The following is a 21,674-nucleotide window of genomic DNA, read 5'->3' as shown; positions in this document are numbered from 1 at the left end:
CGAAACGTGACGTACGCGTTTGCGTTAAGTTTCATTTTGTGTGGGATTTTGAGTTTCCAAAACGTCCCGCTTGGCACGCTGTTTCTAAATCCCATTCAAAAAGAGACTTAACCCAAACGCGTACGTCACGTCACGCCATCAAATAAATTTACACTAGGGGTTCTGAATCGGATCAGCGGTTATTGATTTCCCATAAAAAATTCCACTCCCCTTTTCAGCCCCTTAAGGGATGATATTGGGGATAAAAACTATTCTATATCCACTAAATTTCATCTAAATCGGTTCAGCGATTATTGACTCCTCATACAAACTAAGGGGATACCCCCTTTCCACCCCCATGAAGGGTTTTTTTTTTAATAAATTACCCTATGTACTTCACCGGAATTCAAACTATACCACATTTCAACTAAATCGGTTTAGCGGTTTAAGCGTAAAGAGGTAGTAAACAGACAGACACACTTTCGCATGTGTAATATTATAGTATGGATGTACTATTTTTTTTCTCGCCTATTAGAGTATTTATTGTTTAGTTAAAATATATGTTGATTATTAATATTTTAGTGAAACCAACCTTAAGTAAGAATTTTAGGTTATACGTCAAATGCTAACAAAATCCTCTGTGACGTATGTGTTAACATTATTTGCAATTTTTATTGAACATCATTTTAAGGCACGTATTCACTATGGGCCTTTGTTGCTGAAAATAAATAAATTTAGATTAGATTAGATTTTGATAGACAAACAGTAACAACATTTAATCATTATTAATATTAACACTACTCTCAGATATTACTACACTAACTCAACAATAAAAAGACAGACATAAGAGTGCAGAAACACTGGTTAACTTAACAATGAAGTATTGCCGAGCAACGGCAGTGAACGGCGAGGCAGTGATTTACTCAATCGTCGATTGTAACGTAAACGTGATAACCGGGACTAGGCTGTAATCAGCTTCGCGATTAGATCATACTTCACCGACTCGCCAAATTTATCACTCGAGGGAAAACGATTGTTTTCTCAAGATTTCATAACTTTATACTGATGCTTAAGTACTTTGTTTTTAAATAAATATGATTCATTGAATGATTGAATGGCGCCATTGAGCAGTTGAATTGATGAATTCCAGTACAGTACCTAGTTTATAATTGTTACTTATTCGCTGTGACTTATTTTTCAAAAGTGATTTCAATAAAAAGACACGTCATGATACAAATACAAAAGGAATAACACGCTTGATAACTTTAACACAGTTTCTCTTAAAGCCCAATAAATTCGTGTTCGTCTGTTACTCACACTAAGCGTGAGCGAGATGGAAGTACGTGTCCGGGAGCGCAGATAACATGTTTTTTTTTAAATGTTTTGTTTGTACCTTTAGATTTAAAAAAAGTAATCGTTACTTCCTTGAATACCATGTGTAATGCCGATTTTTAGAATCAATTTTCATATTTTTAACTTTTGTTAAATGTATGTGCGTGATTTTTTTTATCGAGCGAAGTCATAAACTCAGGATTCGTATCGATACAATCGCTTGAGAAAGGCATCAAGATTAATGCTAATTAAATTTATAGTAACCTTATTGTGATCCAAAAAAGCGGCGTCTTTTTAAAAACTCCGTTTTCTGAATCTACTGCACCTTACTAAATCAAATTATCAATACATTTTCTATACACTTTGATTCTTCCTTTTTAGGGTTCCGTAGCCAAATGGGAAAAAACGGAACCCTTATAGATTCGTCATGTCCATCTGTCTGTCCGATTATGTCACAGCGACTTTTTTCCGAAACTATAATACTGTTCAAACTTGGTAAGTAGATGTATTCTATGAACCGCATTAAGATTTTTACACAAAAATAGAAAAAAAAAACAATTAATTTTGAGGGTTCCCCATTCTTAGAACTGAAACTCAAAAAATCTTTTTTCATCAAACCCATACGTGTGGGGTATGGGTAGGTCTTTAAAAATGATATTTAGGTTTCTAATATCATTTTTTTCTAAACTGAATAGTTTGCGCGAGAGACACTTCCAAAGCGGTAAAATGTGTGTCCCCCCCCCCCTGTAACTTCTAAAATAACAAAATGAAAAAAAAATAAAAAAAAAAATGGTAAAAACATTCAATGAATACTACAGCGAACATGATCGGTTTAGTTATTTTTGAGTTAACGCAAAAAGTCTTCCCCTATCAGTACAAAAAAAGACGCACAAGGCGCCGCGAAGGTACTCCCTTTTGCTGACTGTACATGATGCTTAGTAATATCCCCCGTTCAAGGCAGACTACTGTGACGAATATATAACTTCAGAACCCTACACTGAACATGCCCTTGGCCGGTTTTTGGGTTACTGCAAAAAGTCTTGTCTTCTTAGTAAAAAGACGTGCAAATCGCTGCGAAGGTCCTCCCTTATGCTTGTAATGTACCTGAAGGATACTTACTAATAGCCCCATTTAGCCTATTCTGACAGAATGGTAACTACGGAACCCTACCTACCTACACTGAGCATCGCCCGAAGTGCTCTTAGCCGATTTTTTTTTCTATACAATAACAAAGTTATTAACTGCTGGATGTCTATTATATGTAACTAATTAAAAAAACTACATTTCCTTGACAAGAGCCGGTACTGTATAGTTTTACCTGTCAGGATAGGTTAGAAAAATAACCTTCCTTCAATGGGTGGGCGTTAGCGCTAACGCGAATTCAACAATCCTCGTTATCGAATCTATCTCGCGCGCCCGAGGCCGCGTGCCGGCAGTAGTATCTGAACCGATCAACGAAAAACAATGGAACTATAGTAATAACAGAATTATCTGTAATAAACAATTACTGCCTACACGAACCGGTCATTGGTAGGTCTTAGAAAATGACCATTGAAGGTCGATGTGTGATTTGATTTGGTAATAATATCACAAGAATTAAATAAATAAATTCTTATAAATAGAAGGTTGCTTCTTGCTTGTGTATGTAATAGCAAAAGCAAATGGTTTAGACACTAAGAACAGAATAAATTATGTTGAATTAATTACCTATGCCCCGCGTTTGCTTAAAATTTTGCGTAGCGTCGCGACCCACGATGCTGTTATACCTAATAAGGAACTTAAATAGTCTAGTGTCGTACGCATGCTCACTGTACTACTGTGAACTGACTACTTAAAAATATAAACAATAGAAACTGAGGGACCGTAGGTACTGTAGGTAGGTACTGTACAGTCAGCATCAAAAGTAGCGGATCAAATAACGCTTCATAAGTATTACCATTCTGTAACAGCTTAACAAAAAGTGATGTCAAGTAGCCCATGGGCTCAGTGCTCTGCGGGCCCAGTTGACCACCAAGTGGTCTTTAATATAGAACAACTAAGACCGTAAAAGATATAGTTTTGAACGTGAATTTTAGAAATTTATCTATATTTGGAAAAGTTATCCGGGATGTCAGATACTTTTGGCGCGTTGTTTCATCCGCTACTATTGATGCTGACTGTACTATGATACTATACACAACTGAAAATAAGTACCAACTTTGGAGAAAAACTCGTGTTCACATTTCTGACTTTCAAAGATATACTCGGCAGTATCAGTTCCCTGCTAGAAGGGATCAAAGTACCACTTTTCTTCCCTGCTAGGAAGGATCAAAGTGCCACTTTTCTTCCTTGCTAGGAAGGTTAAAAGTGCCACTTTTCTTCCCTGCTAGGAAGCATCAAAGTGGCACTTTTCTGTTGTAGGAAACGATTTTTTTCGCATACAATTTTTTTAGCTTAAATATTGTTTTGAAACATGATTATTTCCTCGTAGGTGATGTGAAAAGCAGTATGTGTCACATGGTAGCAAAATTATTTCCACCTTGGGCGTTAACACTTCAATCCCTCACTACGCCACAGAATAAATAATAAGTAGTAGTAGGTACAGAAGGTTCACTGCATAACAAAATATCTGAGGGCCTACCGCGAACCACGTTCGATGTGTTGCCTCCCAGTCACACTTACGTACGAATTTACGAGTGCGAAAGAGAGGCAACACGTCAAACGTGGTTCGCGGTAGGCCCTCTGTTTAGGTCTACCGAACGTCGAACGTGCCCAAACTTTGACGATTGGACATATTATATATACTTATGTGTTTGTAAGTATGTTGTCAGCATTTTTGTAATTGCAGTTGGTTGCAAAACCATCTGCGATGCAGTGTTCATTTGCTTTAGACTTATTTATATGGCACACTAGATCTGGAACAGACAGCTCGGCGCGGAGTGACATACGCCTGACTACGCTCAGGATTCTATTTTAGAATCCTTCGTTTCGTTCAGGATTCAATATACGCCTTAGCCGTAAATATGTCACTTTGCTTCCTTGTGACACAATCTACTATTTGTCAAGCATCTATATTTTTTCCACGTCAACCTTTTGTCATATCTCGTCACCATCAGGGGTTTTGTCCAATAAATATCGTTTTGTTTTATATTCTATAATTTTCATAAATTGGGTTACCGTTTAAACTTACACAATAGAGATGTTTTCACGTAACACCTCTGTAACAGGGTTTTACAATAAAGAACATATCTTATCCTATCATATTTAGTCTATAAGGTATTTACAATATGGGCGTTGTTGCATGAATTAAAAATCAATAAATAATTCAATCATACTGATGCGGTTTCCGGTCGCAGGAGCGCCAGTATAATCGCCTAATTGCGTCAAGCAATTTTACCTTAATTGTTACGAGTGAACGTATTTAATGTGTTCAAATTGAGCTAAAATTGCGTCTAAAAAGTAATTTGAAAGGTTTTTATTATTTAAGTTATTAACTTACATATGCTACCGGCATACATTTCAACACTTAAGTCATTTTAGTTATTAGGAAAGATGGGTGTCAATAAAAGGTGTTGTTGAAAATTAAGGTGCATTTATGGCAACTGCGACAGCGGGTTTATTTTTCAGTAAACCAGAAGTACTTCATACTTTGACAAAACTTACACTACTTCAACGCTTTCCCATGCATCTTGCTTACTTTTGTTATAATAGTGCTTTTAGTTTAGTAGTTTACTGTGGGACTTAGTCAATCTGTGCAAAGTCCTATATTATTTATTTATTTAGTACGTACTATAAATTGTCAAATTATCCCACATTCGAAGTTACCCCAGTGCAACTTACATATTTCCAGCTTCATGCATTCTCTACCACTCTCTATGCATCTCCTCTCGCAACTATCAGTAAGTATTCGCTATGTGCACGACTGTCACGCAACCTAGCGTCCGCAAGTTTAGGGGAAAACGTCAATGCACACATGCATCTTATAAAACTACTCCAAAACTAAAAACTACTGAACAGATTTTCATACGACTTTCACCTATCAATAGAGTGATTATTGAGGAAGGTTTAGGTATATAACTTGTTAAGGTTTTGTGTAAATTGGTTGAAATATAACGATGTTGGCGGAAATAAACACGCTGACTAGGAGCTTAAATCGAAAACGCTGCCTAATCCGTTTGAGCTATAACAATACAATGTATGGTGGGGTTGTCTTTCTTCCATGGGTCTACAAAAAAGTCCGCGATGTTTAATGTCTACCATACAAGGATACCTTACATTTGCAAAGCTATTTACACGGATACAGTATTCATAATTATCAAATTAAATACGTTAGTTATTATTAATCATTTAATACAGATTAAAATGGTCCCTTACACCATACAATTTAAATAAATATTTCAGGAGTAATCGTAAATGAAAGATTCATTTCGGGCCATATAACTTGTACGAAATGTTAATGACGCTATCCGCAGTTAGTTCTAATTTTTTTTTATCACCTTATGCGCTGGGATCGCTTTACTTACCCCCACCATGCACTTCGCACGGTCCCAATAGGTAAGTAAGTTACATTACCACTTAAAATACATTTGGCACCCGCTTCATGAAACTTGAATTTATAAATACAAGCGAAAGTTTTCTTAGTTCCTTTTATCAAAAGCTCCGCTAGAATTACAAGCTTTGATGAAAAGGGCTGGCCGCCTCAAAAAGGCCTCAAAGCACTCGCTTTATCGCGAATAACGCGAATTAGCGGTATTAAAATATATACATGAAATTCTGATATACGTTAAAACTAAGAAATAATAACTAAACAAGGAAATAGTAGTGACTGTTGCACCCGATAATATAGTACCTTCATCAAAGCTGCAAACATGTAGCCAGAGGGGTCATTGTTAAAGGCCCTTTTAGGAAAATTATACCTACGCTGACACAAGACAGCAAGTAGACTTTACAGTATATAATAAAAACAAAATTAATTTGTTTGAAAAAACCCATGACGGTTAAAACGTAGTTGAAAAAGGATGCACAAATAAATGTTTACTGCAGCGCCCTCTGGTGAGTTGTCACCGTAACACCTATCTAAGAACATGCACCAATCAAACCCGAACCCATCACTGAAAACCGCATCAAAATCAGACTAGTAGTCTTTTGCACAAACATCCTCTCACCCCAAACGCATATTATACCGTATCCGTTCCGTCGTGGGTAATAAATAATCCACCTGGCGCAGCTCTTCATCGGAAAATAACGATGAGCAGAAGATATTAAGTTCTAAATAAAACATAAATCGGGCCATCTTTATTTTATATATCTGTTAATAAATACCTATGAATACATCGCTTTCTGTATCGATAGTAAAAGTTTAGATACTAAAATGTGATGTTTGAAGGTCGGGAGTTTTGAAATGAAATCTTGAGATTTACCACGCCTGTCTGTCATCTTGTAAGTCGAAGTGCTCTCTCTGGGACCTAATTATACTTAATTGTAAGCGTATCTGTTCACCAAATTGCTCATTGTTATAACACATTGTAATATGTATGCCATGATATTTCATTGAAGAGTAACTTTGTTTCTTATTAAGTATCGTCAAAAGTTTTATTTAAAAAAAATGATAATTGAATAACTGAATTCATACATATATTTTGTACTTTCTCGGAAATTTCCGTGTCGGAGAACATTCCCAAGCACTTTCTCGCAATGTTCTCTCATTCAGGCATGTTCTCGAGAACGGCACATCTCTATGACTACTTATTGATGAATGTTAATGTTAGTTTCCTTTAAAGTCGTAATCAACATAAAAACCTACTGTTAATGTAAAAATAATAAATATAAGCAGATTTCATATTTTATTACTTACCTCTTCATCATTATAACACGTTTATTTTTTAATATTGAATATTGAAAAACCGTTCTAAATGAGTTTTCTGAATGGAACGGAATAGCTGCCGAAACGCCTGTCAAAGCAGAAGCGTTTTTTCTTACCGCAAGAATGTTTTAAGTTTCCAAAGGCAACTTTCGATATTGTTTTTATACAATTTACTACTATACTAAAAGGTACTTAAGTAGGTAATAATAATATAATATTATATATTTACAATTGTTTCTGTCTTATAGAACATGCATAAAAAGTTGTTGTTTTTCTTATTTTTTCGCAACTGTATTAAATAACATCGTTCGCTACACGTGCGGAAATGTCATTCTTACTGTACTTAGGTAATGACATACTTTCCGCACTAGCATCGAAATGTACTATTGTAATAGCATACTTAATACATTTCAAGTTTAATTAAGACTTACTATTTTTCCTGGCTTCTTTTTAATTGATTTTAATTATTATTCCTTGACATAGACTTGTGTTCAAACACCGGCTCTGGCAATTTAGTGTGATTTAATAACGCCTATCTTGCGTATATATTTGTAAGAAAACTGCATACAAGGCATGACGGTTGCCCAGGACTTTCTGAATCTATTAATATGTTGATTCATATAAGTAAATAAGGAATTTTAGTTCAGAGCAAGTGTGAGTCAGAACAAATAATATAACATCGATTGGTAATTATTTTTGTCATAGTCTAGCTATGGTATATTACTCGTGATTTTAATAATAGCAACGTTAAGTAATTAGTTGTTCATGAATTCATGAATGGTCTTTTACGAGTATTTTTCGCTACTTCATCTCGAGTGACATGTTGGCCGGCATAAGAAACACAACACACTTTCATAAGTTAGGCCCTTGGCCTTATTCCACGTCGTTAATTAGTATACGCATACTAGAAATCACATTCAAAATGAGACGTGGATAGTGTGCTCTACGACGTAGAGTAATGTTAACATCGAGATTTGACATAAGATAAAATCTATTGGAACTGATGTTGATCTTTAGTACCTATAGCTATAGTACACTTGCCCTGCCCTGGCAACTAAATAAATAAAAATAAAAAATAAATATTATAGGACATTATTACACAAATTGACTAAGTCCCACAGTAAGCTCAAAAAGGCTTGTGTTGAGGGTACTTAGACAACGATATATATAATATATAAATATTTATAAATACTTAAATACATAGAAAACACCCATGACTCAGGAACAAATATCCATGCTCATCACACGACTTACCAGGATTTGAACCCGGGACCATCAGCTTCGTAGGCAGGGTCACTACCCCCTAGGCCAAACCGGTCGTCCAACTAGTCGATAACTAGTCATATTGAGAAACTACGAGATCAGTAGTATGATCGAAATCAACGATAGCAATTTCCAATTCGTCATACGTACGTTAATACGTCTATAATATAATAGTACCTGGGCGACCGAGCTTTGCTCGGTTATAACTATTTATTGTAATATGGTCGTGTATAGGTGATAATCTTAACTACATTTTTTTACTAAATTAAACTTGTCTAAAACAATAAAAATTAAAAAATTATATATAAACTTGAACATATAAAAAAAAAACAAAAGTTAGTCACCGGGCGAGATTCGAACCCATAACACTCGTTTAGCAGTCTGCGTCTTAACCCGCTGGACCAGACGGCCAGTGGCCAGCAACACGAAATTAGCGACCATATTCTGCGTCGAAAGAAAAACGCATGAAAACTCGAAAACACGCGTTTTCCCAAACATAAGACTAATCTAGATAGATTGTATACCCCCAAAAACCCCCATATACCAAATTTCAGCGAAATCGTTAGAGCCGTTTCCGAGATCACAGAAATATATATGTATACAAGAATTGCTTGTTTAAAGGTATAAGATATATTAAATATCATAAGAACATCATGTAGTCTTGCTAAATCTTTGTGTAAAGAATTAAATCGTAAAAGTATCGTGTCAAGCTTACTTTTTATCTAAAAGTACATTACGCTTTAGGTGGAAGAACGTTAAATAACCGATATAACAATTAACAATTATGTAGGTATGTCCATGTTACTAGTTAGTCGGTAGGTATTAACGCTATTGTTAATGTGTGAACGTTTAAATGCAGTGAGAGTACAGAGTGGGAAAGAATGCGCTGCGAAAGTCAAGAGATGCACGCAACTCAATTCAAACGAAACCAAACAACTGTCTTCTGTTATAATATTTAACAAAAAACCACTTCACCAAACAAACGATACTAAAACTATCACTTATGGTACTAAATAAAGTTTATTTTAAGTCCCTACTCAAATCGTTCCCGTTACCAACTTTCAACCCCTTTTTACCCTATCAGGGGATGAAGTTGCAAGAATGCTGAAATTACTGTTCTCGTATTTTAAGAAAATGTTTTATTACGAAGTTTCAAGTTCCTAATTTAATAATACGACTATATCACCATACAAATTTTCATCCCCTTTTTAACCTCTTTAGGGGATGAATATCCAAAAATCACTGTAATACCTTTTGTTCTTCTATTTTAATATTATACATTTTCACAAAGTTTCACATTCCTAGCTTAAAATAAAACTTGAACGCCATACAAACGTTTAACCCCTCTTTAACCCCCTGAGGGGTTGAATTTTTCAAAATCACTTCTTATCTCTTGTACACTTTATAAATGTAGTTTGTAGTTTCGGCTCTGCCTTGATAAATCAGTCAGTCAGTTAGGACACACGCATTTATAAGTATATGCATGCTTATACACCGTGGGCCAATAAACCCGACAGATTTTAACCACGCATTCCTGAAGTGATACAGAGCAAAATATGTTTTGGATAAATTAGCGAAAAAGCAATTTTTTTAGCGGATGTTTTTGTTTTGCTTTTTCTGCACACGACACGTTATTTATTTTTACAATTTGGTGAAAAAAAGTTTTATTTTTATATTTACAGGTAGAATTGCAAGTTTACTTTAAAACTTTAATGTCTGTCAGTACACATAGTGGCAGCGTCTCAACGAAAAGGGCGTTTTTCACCAAGTTAAAACAGAAACAATTTTTGTCAAAAATTTACATTATCTCTAAAACAAGATCGATTTTAGGAAACTTTGTATTACATTTTAGTCTCTAAATGCGGTCAAGAATACACCTTTTACATCTGTCGGGTTAAGTTAGATAGCTAATTAAGTGCTCAATCGATGTAAGCCAATAATATAGTCAATTATTCCAATAAGGGGACCAAATAAAGTATTCATAGTAAATAATCATGACTCGTGACAAAAAACACGTATTTTGTTATAGTATTTTATTATTTACTGAAAACTAGGTCGTAAACGTCCACTTTTTTTATTGTGCAGCGAAAAATCAACATCACAGTACTTTAGGAATTACATGTTGTTTTCATACGACGTAAGCAATTGTGACCGAATTAAGTTTTCATTTTACAAGATAGCAAATTAAAATCAAGTTACCTATTACGCGAAACGGATATTAATTATCGCTTCTGCATCTGCAACTTCCCTCTTATATGATGAAACTGTGCTGCTAACATAATAGAAACAACAAACAAATACAAACGTATGTCACAGGCTACTCCCGATTGGGTTTGGGATCCAGATCCAAATTTTATGGAATTATATTTTGATCCGGGTCCGCCGGATCTTTCGTACCTACATTACAATTTGGGTTTCAAACCTCCAGTCCAGAGATTCACACGGAGACAATTTTCATATCCTACCAAAAACATTTTCACGTAAAATGTTACCCATAAAGCTCGCACTGTCAAAAAGTTTTCAGATCTCTTGTAGAGCCGAGCTTTCAATTGTAATTGGATTTTTTATGGCCGAGAATTTTATTTATCTAGTAGAATCCAAACCCAAGTTATAAGGGTTAAAAAACGACGAAGCGCTTCGAAAAATGGCGCCCTTGCGCTTCGCTTGGTCGTCTTGGCGGGGGCACTACCGTGCCCCCAGATTAGCCGGGCCACCAAGCTTCAAACGCAGACCTGTCACAGCGTACGAGGACGTATTGAAACTCTTAAGCTTTACACTGTGACATATATAAACGCCCAGAAATTTCTTCCTGTACTAACATAAGTTGACATTGACATTTAGGCAAAACTGCGCGCGTTGAAACAACACACACAGGTCCACTAACGTTTGCATGAGTGAGATGCAACTACTTGCGCTTATTCCATACGAAAAGGCCGCCTGCACTGAAATCATTATTTTTAATTCAACTTCAAAGTTCACTCGTGTGCCATAGGTCCGTTCGCTTAGCGTCCTTGGTCGGCCGACTATCCCTTCCAAGCTAGTGTTGGACGTCGGTTACTGAGTAAGCGCAGGCATTTTTACCCGACTGACAAAGCAATGAGGGTAATTTTAAGACATTTACATAATATATAGGCAGGTTAAAACGCCTAATGATTGTCAAGCAAGATAGTAACGATACGTTACTATCGTTCGATTCTCTTCAGTTTTGGGAGTCGAATTATTCTCCAGGTATTGCGTATACCCTATAAACTTAGTAACAAGTTACGTAATATCGCCTTAGGTTATCATGCACTATTTTGATCCGCAGTCTGCAATATATGTGTGTAGAGAGAATAAGCAGGTACTTATTTATGTATAGGTATACAACTCACTTCATTGACTTGGGTGCGTAGCCAACGTGCCTATCGTTAACGCTCTGTAACAACTGTCAACGTCGCACTAATATGGAAGAGTGATAGAAAGAGATGACTAACGCTACGCTACGGAGCGTCAACAATTGGCACGTTGGCTAAGCCCTGGTGCGGTAAGCAACTATATTAGCAATCATAATTAGCACTAAGAGCAGTAACAATACCGGTGCGTAACCTTGATCTCATTTCTAGTTTCTGTCGTCCACCTGTCGGTAGCCGTTTAGACCACGAATACTAAGATAACGTAAGTACCTACTCCTAATGTATTCGGTCAAGGAACGAAATTATTCACCTTGTTTTTAATTTTAAGCTCTAGCAAACTATAATTATCAATAAGTAATTGTACCTTAATATGTCTATAGGATAGTCAGCACTTAATTCCAAAAGTATTCGAAGCAATGAATGCCATTTAGCTACTCAACGCGTATGTCGAGCTAAATAAACTACGAGTATGTCATAAGACCTTGTCTGCATATCGCTGTCAATATGCAGATGATGAAATTTAACATTGTCTATCTGGCTTAATCAACGGATTCTGCGTCTTGTTACTCACTAATGAATTCTATTTCAAATAGATCTGTACGATTAAGCAATTCAAACTAAATAAGATGTATCTACAATTTAATCGCGGTAAACGAAGATAATATTATTGTTATGTAGGTACATTATTACCATTGTCATTTAACTACATTATATCAACTACACTTTACTTTATTGTACAAGCTAAGATAGGATGTGCATTCCTACTACGAATACGCTACATGCAAAGTTTGTAAATTAATAAATATTATTAACGTAATGAAATTATGTTTACAAAACAATATCGCTTATCGCTGAAAATCAGTTTAGTTGCCAAAAGGAGACGAGACGACTAATATGAATCATATTATATGATGTACGATTTTGAGAAAGGCAAAGGAAATAATAGGAATTCGTTGTCTTGAGAATATGACTCCGAAAACAACACATTTTTTCAAATATTTTACATATCGGCGGCCAATCGTAAAATCCGCCAGAAAATTAAATTCCAAGGCATATCATGAAACGTCGCCATTACATGATCTAACTAGCGACTATCAGCCATATCGTTCAAACTTCATCGTTTCACCAAAGCAAATAAAAATAATATGTTTATGTAAAATTATTCAAATATCTGATTAAATAAAAATAATATTCCTATTATACGCCAAGCAATAAGAAGGTATAGGGAAATGCTTGGAACACAATTTTTGACTCCGTATCTTTGTTTGGACTAGTTAGGAGGTCCCCGGCCGTAGCTGTTTGGTGTTTTTACTTCGGTATGGTATCAATGTGATACCATAAAAGTAAATTCAGCACCCCCGATTTATACGAAAACGATACCAAACACGGCCTAGCAGCTTCACTGATTTATATAAGTGGCCATATCGGTAGGACGCATAATTTCCGAGATATAAGTGAAAATCCGAAAAATGGGACCTTCAAATACCCCTCTCCCCCGGCTCAAGGGCTACGGCCGGGGACTTTTGATATGTTCACCTCCTAACTAGTCCAAACAAAGTAACAAAGTCAAAAATTGTGTTCCAAGCATTTCCCTCTATTACTTTGTTTGAGCATTCATTTCCTGGCCTGTTACTAGAATTTAATCTTAGGTATAGAGTCTGTGTGGAAATGGAACAGTCGTGGAATATTAGGGAACCAATACATTCTTCTAAGACTCTTCAGTTTCCGCACAGACTATAAACAACCTTGCAACAAATTGTCAAACGAAACTTATATAGTTGAAACAAGCTAATTCTGCGGTGTAAGCATGGTTGAATTTTTACCACTTGTCACTATGCCTGTCACTTTCGCACTTAAATACTTGTTAGATAGAACGTGACACGCATGGTGACAGGTGATAAAAATGCGACCGCGCTACAGTCGCAGCATGGCATAAGGGATGACAAACTGTGGTGATGTCATAATTAATGTCAAATTTGTAAGGCTGATCGTGATATTCCTGTGAAAATCTTAGACATATACTGAAATGGCGGCGTTTCACGATATGCCTAGGAATTTCACACGAAAAAAATTCCACTACTATGACGGTTCAACATTTGACAATAGTGGTAATTTATGAGATACTTCTATAGCAGCGTTCGCCTTTTTACACTCATACCAGGTTTTCATAGCTGGACTTTACAGTTATTGATACCGTTATGTGTTATGTGTACATATTAACCAGCAAAAGTGCCGCTACATGAAAACTCATATTTTTACCTGCATGTTTGTTTACAGGTAAAGCAAACGTTTGCAAACCTAGCATATAATTTAGGTTTAGCTTTGGTATATACATGTAACATATTGGGTTGGGTACGAGGGGTTCCCGTTATTTGTAGGAGACAATATGTACTCAAAGGACTTGTTACGCTGGCTAGAGGTAAGGTAAGGGGTCCGCAAGGGATTGCTATTTTGCAAGATATACAAAAGTGGTCAATGTCATTTTTGTCATCATATGTTTAAGCGGTGGGCCAAATTTAACCTACAGAATTTAACTTCAAACAAACAATCAGACACCGTCTCAGGTGAAGGGTAAATAAAAAATTGTAAAAGAGGCAATGTTACCTACTTTGGTAGCGCGCTTGGCGCTGTGGGCACGTAAACTAGCTACAAAATTAAGCTCTCGTTGCAGGGAACAGTTGATACAACTTTTTGCCTAATCTTTGGGCAATTCCCAATTCCCTGAAAGTTATACTTTCTGTCCGAATATAGATCGACGTAAGTATTAAAATAATGCACTAAAATCTTTGCACAGATCTAGTCCATGAAGTAGATATCAATACAGCCTCGAGTCTTTGGTGCTTGAACTGTTCATTAGTCACTAAGACGGTGGTTGCATTCTTTTAAACTTATAAGACTTGAATTATAAGTCCTTTTCTGCTAAAGGTTCAACATTTTAAACAATTTTCAAGACTAGTTGTTTGTTTTATGCTTGCTTCTACCCCGACATCATAAACGGAGAATAATTATTTCTGCGATGAATACTATTCCCCGGGATCGTAACTATTTCTATACCTTAGTAAGTTCAGTTTCTTTAGTAATCAGTACCCCTAGTGTAAATATTTTCGACAGCGAAACGTGACGTACGTACGCGTTTGCGTTAAGTGTCATTTTGTATGAGATTTTTGACTTTCCAAAACGTCCCGCTTGGCGCGCTGTTCAAAAACCCATACAAAATGAGACTTAACGCAAACGCGTACGTCACGTTTCGCTATCGACTAAATTTACACTAGGGGTACAGTTGAGCGGTTTAAGCGTAATAGTGTCAAATTTCACTAAAGTCAGGAACTATTTCTAAGGACTAATAAATTCACTACCGTCACTAAATTCACCCCCCCCACCCCCACCCCCTGAAAAGGGGTGCAATCGGCTGAAAAACATGTAATAGTTATAACTAAGAAGAGAAAAAAGGTGTACTCGGTGTAATTTGGCGTACGTTTTACAACACTTATATTTAAATTCGCACGTGTTATTTATGTTAATTTAAGCTACGAACAGGTAAAAAAACAGCATAAAAAAAGGCCATTGCGGGTCTGGGGAAAGTAATGTACTCGGTGCAAATTGAGTAAATAATTAGAAAAAATATCTAAATCCAATATCAAATTCGCACCAGGGTGCAACACCCGGAAAGTAGTTTTTCATGTTTTACTGTCGTTGTATTTAGGGGGAAATTTTAATACTATTGGAAATTGACGCAAACATATCCATTTGTTTTTTTTTACATTCGCACCCCATAAAAAATTGGCATTTTTATACGGAACATGCAGTTTTGTAATCAAGTACCAAAAACGTAGAGCAATAAATACACAGAAGCGACAAGCGCGTGATTAGTGGCAAGAGAAGGAACGCGCGTAGACGCACCGACGAAGCACGGCTCTTGAGGCACGAGAAGTGGCATGTACTGCAAAAATAGTAGGGTTTCTGAGTATGCAGACAGTCAACAAATTAAATACAGGTACGCTCAATGTTTGTTAAATTCGAAATAACGGGTTTTTCCACAGACTTACGAAATCGTTAGACTACTTTAGTTCACTCAATGACTGTTTAAAACAATAGTTCCGTTTTAATGCCAGAAGAAAGATTTGTGCTGGTTGCCCGTTAAAAGTGTCGAACGAACTATCTCAGAACAATCGCTGCGCGTAGCGGCGAAATATTCGGTTATCCGTCAAATATAAGATCTGGATCCAACGGGTCATAGGATCCGGATGTTACGAATTCGTTAAATATGGTTATCGACCTATAATAGAAACCAATTTATGAATTATTTTGTCACCATGTGGTCATTAAAATATAGTATTTTCATATATTTAATCAATTCAAATTCAAACAGCACATCAATTATGATAGGTACATCACGTGCGTCACGCAATAACTTTATAAAATGAATGCGAATGTTGCTTAATCTAAACAGTAATAACAGTAACATTTTTTAAATCTAACTATCTGGATACCTCCTGAGTTAAATAATGGTAATCCTCGACACAAATTAATAACGTAAGATTTGAAAATCCGACCAAAATGACATTTTAACATAACGGTAATAAATAGTGAATTATTTTTCTAATAAACAGAACAATCAATAATAAATAGTGAATTATCTTTCTTACTCTGGTATTTCTTTAATATTAAGTTTCCGAGATACAGAAAATGCATAAGGTCGGTTTCATGATTTTCCTTATTTTCGTGAAACATAAAGCATTGCTAAAATAAGCTAGTATTACAATAACATGTAAGCACTAACTGCCAGCAAAACTAATTATATACTTAGTTAAGGCTAAACTTAGTTAAGAAAATCTCCAAATAGAGATTTTAACTGAGTTCAGACTGTACCTTAACAACAATACTGAAATAAACAGATTATTTTGTTTTGTTTACACCCGTCTTTTTCCATACGTTTGCTTCTTAATTGTTTCGATTATGTGGTTGGCGTTACTTTGAGACTATGAATTTAAAATGTTGACACATGTGATGTGTCTATTACAATGGGACGTTTTGCCTATAATATTACAATATTAGTAACAATACCACGTTTCGGATCTGAACTTAAGACCTTAATAATGTCTAAAATTATCAAAGTGTAGAGTGTAAGTAAGTCAATACGACTTTATGCCTCTCTTTTACAATGGGGAGGAAAAAAATCGGGTCTAATAAATTTAGCATAAATACCGCCGTATTAAATATAATCAAATGTATTACAGCGTTTTTACTTATCCAAAATAGAAGGTAAAAAGGCTTTTCTCAATAAAAAATTAATGGTATTTCTCGCCTATATATAGTCCTCTACATCAATTACGATTACGGCGACCTCAGCAATCAAGGGTTTTTCCTTTTATAAGCTCTTATGTGGCTGGCCAGGCCAAACTTGCTCTTAAACACCCTTTCACATTCATAGCAGTAAAGTTGACCGGCCGTGTTGTACGTATATACGTAGGAGGGCTTAGGTCTTTCCTTGCGTAGCTGGCGTTTTTCGTCTAATGTCGCGAGGCGGTTATCCTCAAACGACTTGGTGGATTCGAAGACGGTAGACCGCCAAGATGACCGTTTCGCAGCAATCTCCTGCCAACGTGCAGGATCGATCGCACACGCGTTTAGGTCACGCTTTAGGACGTCCTTATACCGAAGGTGTTGACCGCTGTGCTTCCGCTTTCCCTCTGCTAATTCTGGCGATCTTCCATTCGGAGAACATGCCCTCACCACCTGAGCTGACGCTGCATCAATAGCGCCTCCATGCCGTACATTCCTCAGTGACGCAGAACCTCAGAATTTGGTATACGATCCTGCCAATTCATCCTAAGTATAGACCTTTGACATCTTAGGTGGTACGTGTACGTGTACGCCATACAGAAGGACTGGGATTATTAGGGCCTTATAGACGCCTATCTTTGTTTCAAGGTTGACATCATGGGACCACCAGACACGATCAGTAAGTCGCTCGACATTGGCAGCGGTACTAGCAATTCGGGATGATATTTCTGAAGCCAGGGTGTTGTCATGTCGTATAGTGCTTCCAAGATATTTAAAATGACAGACTTCATCTAGTGGTTTCCCATCTAGATATAGCGGTGTTGGATCGGACTCGGCTCCCCGGGGTGGTTGTTTAAGTATTTGCGTCTTGGAAGCAATTATTACCTGGCCGAATTGTTGACAAGAGCGGTTCAATGCGTCGACGTAGTTTTGAAGATGCGCCATACTGTCAGACATAAGGCACACCGCGTCAGCGTAAAGCATTTCTAACATAGAGACTTTTTTCACTTTAGATTTCGCCCTGAATCTTGATATGTGAAAGACACTTTTCTCAGTCCTCACATTTAGTTGTATTTGGTTGCCACAATACTTTTAAGCGTCTCTCATTACCACTGAGAAGTATATGGCAAAGAATGTGGGTGCCATGACACATCCCTGCTTCACGCCGCTTGTAATCTGGTTTCTCATTTTTCAAACCCGACCATATGGAACTCGAGGCGAGAATGATTTTTGTTTACAGTAATTATTACCGGGGTTTCGCTCAGTCGTCTTTGGGTCGTCTACTTAGAATGTCATTACAGTGCTTGAGAGTGTTGTTATCACTGATTTTGTTTGTGTATTATCGTGTTGGTTCCCCTTCTCCTGTTACAAGAAAAATAACATGTGCTACCGACTAACTAAGTAAGTAATATTGATATGATTTCGCTCAATTTTGGACTTTGGACAAACTAACAGGATTTCTATTAATCTTTTTACTACTCGTTTATAACGGAATATCACTCTAATGCATACTGAAAGAATGAGCTAGATATTTATTCTAAGCAATTTACCTAAAGATACATAAAACAAGCTTTCCTCATGTAATTTTATCAAACCGGTGTATATATGTTCGACAAATTTATCGTTTAAGGAGTAAAAGAAAATTTACTCCATTTACATAATAATATTATTGTGACATAACTTAATTTTTGACTAAAAATGGTCTGATTTTGGCCGAATCCATCTAGAACGTAACCATTTTTATACGGATCCGTATTATCCGGATATCCGGATCCGTCAAAATTTTAATATCCGAAATATCCGGATCCGAAAAATTGTCGGATATTGCAAGCTCTAGCTGCGCGCTGCGCTATTTCCCCAACCCGCGCGCCCCGCGCCGCGTGCTGCCACCCACCCTCGCTTGCAGATCCTTGCGATTAATTATATTTAATTTTTGTCAAACTTCCGGTAAAAAAATCTATTTTTTATTTAGTGCAAGTGTAGTGATCTTTAGATATGTACCGTTTTTAAAATTTTCACGTCTCTTTTAATTTCCCCCGAAGCACAATGTACAAAAGAATTAAAAATACATGTTCCATAATTTTCCCAGGCGTGCAAAGTTAACTGAATGTTTATAATGCTTTAAAAAGCTTAACTTAAGATCGCACCAACCGACTGACTTATCCTCAAGCCACAAATTTTTTTAGGGTATCATACATCGCACATCTTTTTAATTAAGATACACTATGCACCAAGGTATACCCTATACACTACTAAGCTTGAACCCAATAGCTTTTAACTTACTCCAAAATTACGGCTCTTTATACCTAAAATTTAACGTTCTTCCGTACATAATAGAAACGGTGCAACTCGGGGAAAACAATATAGGTGCGCCCTCTAAAAAATCCAAAAAGAACCACGACTACACAGCTTACTTCCATACTTTTCCGTAATTAGACCATACTAGTAAAGAGGGTAACAGACATACAGAATTACTTTTTTAATGTATAAGTAATATTACGAGTATATACTAGTAGAGATAGTAGGGAATTATACTTTACGTAAACAGTTTTATGCTTATTAAAATATAACTTTTACATACATTTTATGACGAAGTTTTAAGAAGAGTTCAACTTGATCACGACTTAAAAAGACAAGACAGTTCTCACCAGTCCAATTTCAATGGAACACATAGGAATTGTTTGTGTGGACAGAGATCCGTTTTTCGACTTGTCTAAGCTCTTATTGTTTATTTATTACTTTAATAAATATCATTTTCAAATCAATATCAACATTTTATTTTAAACGATTATGAAAAATTAAACTAGGTCCCATATAATGATCTGATTTTAGGAAGTTTAAATACATAATAGGTAAAGAGATAACAAGAAGATAACTTTATCATTCAGCTTCCACTCAATATATAGATCTAGAAAACTGACCTTATTACCACGTCTATTCTATACAGTATACATTGAAGATTGTTGAACTACCAATACACTGTGTTTTTTTTTAATTCCGTTAATTTCGGGGCATGGATAAGTACATTTAAGGAAACTGGATATCATAGTTTATCTATTTTATTTATTATTTAAGTAATGAACAGCGTTCTTATAATACGGACGTTATATTGAAATCCACCAAACTATTGAAAACTAAGACATATCAATGACATTTCGGCTTTCGATCGTCCGAGATAGTACTTGCGTTTAGTAGCAAATACATAATTATATAAGCTCATACTAAACACTAAATAATATGTAATCAGGCCCTAAGGCAAAGGCAAGGTCAGACACACTTGTAGAGGGCTTGTCAGATAAAAATGTGTAATTGATTATGTCCAAAATAGAGTTAATTAGAATAAGGGTTTCTTTGAGAAAGTTACTTAATTAAAGCTTATGAATGCACCCTTGAAATTAACGGACTTAAACCATCGTGTATATACGCAAGCTAATAATTTCGCCATTTTTCTCCATTTATTTATATACTTGAACTTAGTTCTCAATCATGTCGCCAAAACAAATGTTAATAAATTATACAAAACACTTACATCGAAAATGTCAGGTATCCAAGGTTATGTAATTTAATCTGAATTTAAAGGTACTGGTAATTAAAATTAAAAAGTTAAAAATATATGTAGTCTAGTCAAAATTCACCTCTCGCAATCATTTGATTAATGTAAATACTATAACTGACGGTGTAGGTACTTACATAAATGACAGTAACATAAGAACATAACACATAATCTTTCCTAATCCGATAGTGAAATATTATACCTAATTCAACTTTGTCACTTAATTCGTGTTCTGACAAATCGCTGAAATAGTAAATAAAAATGCATGTACTCACCTATTTCGGACAGAGTTCCGGGAAGAGAGTGTAATGTTTCTGGAGGGCAACTTCGGCGAGGCCGAAGTGCCGGGCGCGGCAGTCGACGCGGGCAGCGAGGTGCGCGGCAGCCGCCCGCCGGCTGCCGCCGCCCCCGCCGCCAGGAGCACCACCATCCACCACCTGGACATCACGAGAACACGATTCACGGCACGAGACGCGCAACACACGCTCGACCTACTGTCACGATAGCGACTGACAGACTCGTTGCGTCTACACCCGCGACGACGTTCACTTTTGTTGTGGCACTGGTGACGGCTGACGACCGCCCCACTCTCAATGAAAGTGGGGGCTTTCACTAGTACTCGGCATACTCGGGCCACCCACCGGACTGGTCGAGCGCATTTTCAGCCAGAAATCATTATTGACTTTGAAGGCAGTTATTGATCAGTGTAATCTTTATACGGATCTACACCTGCTACTTTTTACAATAGATACCTCTCGAAATGATCTCTCCTGCGATTCTAGATGACTATCTTGAAATGTTAACGCGAAAGTATTCTTAGTATTCGCTTACATTAATTACGTAAGAAGTATTTGGCATGCTAGTAGGTATATTTTAAATTTTATATTATTATGAAGTAGGAAAGTAGTTAACAAGAAATAAAAGTACAATTAATCAAAGTAGGGCAGCTTGTGGTGAACTGTTGGAGAGTAGTGGCTCCACGTACCTGTCCGCACCTGGGGGATATCTGTCTGTGACTAGTGGGTTTTTT

The 21,674-nt window shown here is 36.4% G+C and overlaps 1 protein-coding gene across 1 annotated transcript in view; it reads right to left on the bottom strand.

Annotated features, from left to right (window-relative positions):
* The window catches only part of LOC133517366 (uncharacterized), a 127,960-nt gene extending 106,768 nt beyond the window's left edge, over window positions 1-21,192 (bottom strand). Inside the window, exon 1 of the mRNA XM_061850668.1 lies at window positions 20,920-21,192. Coding sequence (XP_061706652.1) covers window positions 20,920-21,089 — 170 coding nt within the window. The 5' untranslated portion in view covers window positions 21,090-21,192. The remainder of the gene's footprint in view (window positions 1-20,919) is intronic.
* Window positions 21,193-21,674: the final 482 nt, after the last annotated feature.

Source organism: Cydia pomonella, chromosome 1, assembly GCF_033807575.1.
Source record: "Cydia pomonella isolate Wapato2018A chromosome 1, ilCydPomo1, whole genome shotgun sequence".
Classification (NCBI taxonomy): domain Eukaryota; kingdom Metazoa; phylum Arthropoda; class Insecta; order Lepidoptera; family Tortricidae; genus Cydia; species Cydia pomonella.
The sequence above is the reverse complement of the archived record's forward strand: the minus strand, read 5'-3'. Positions and strand labels throughout refer to the sequence as shown.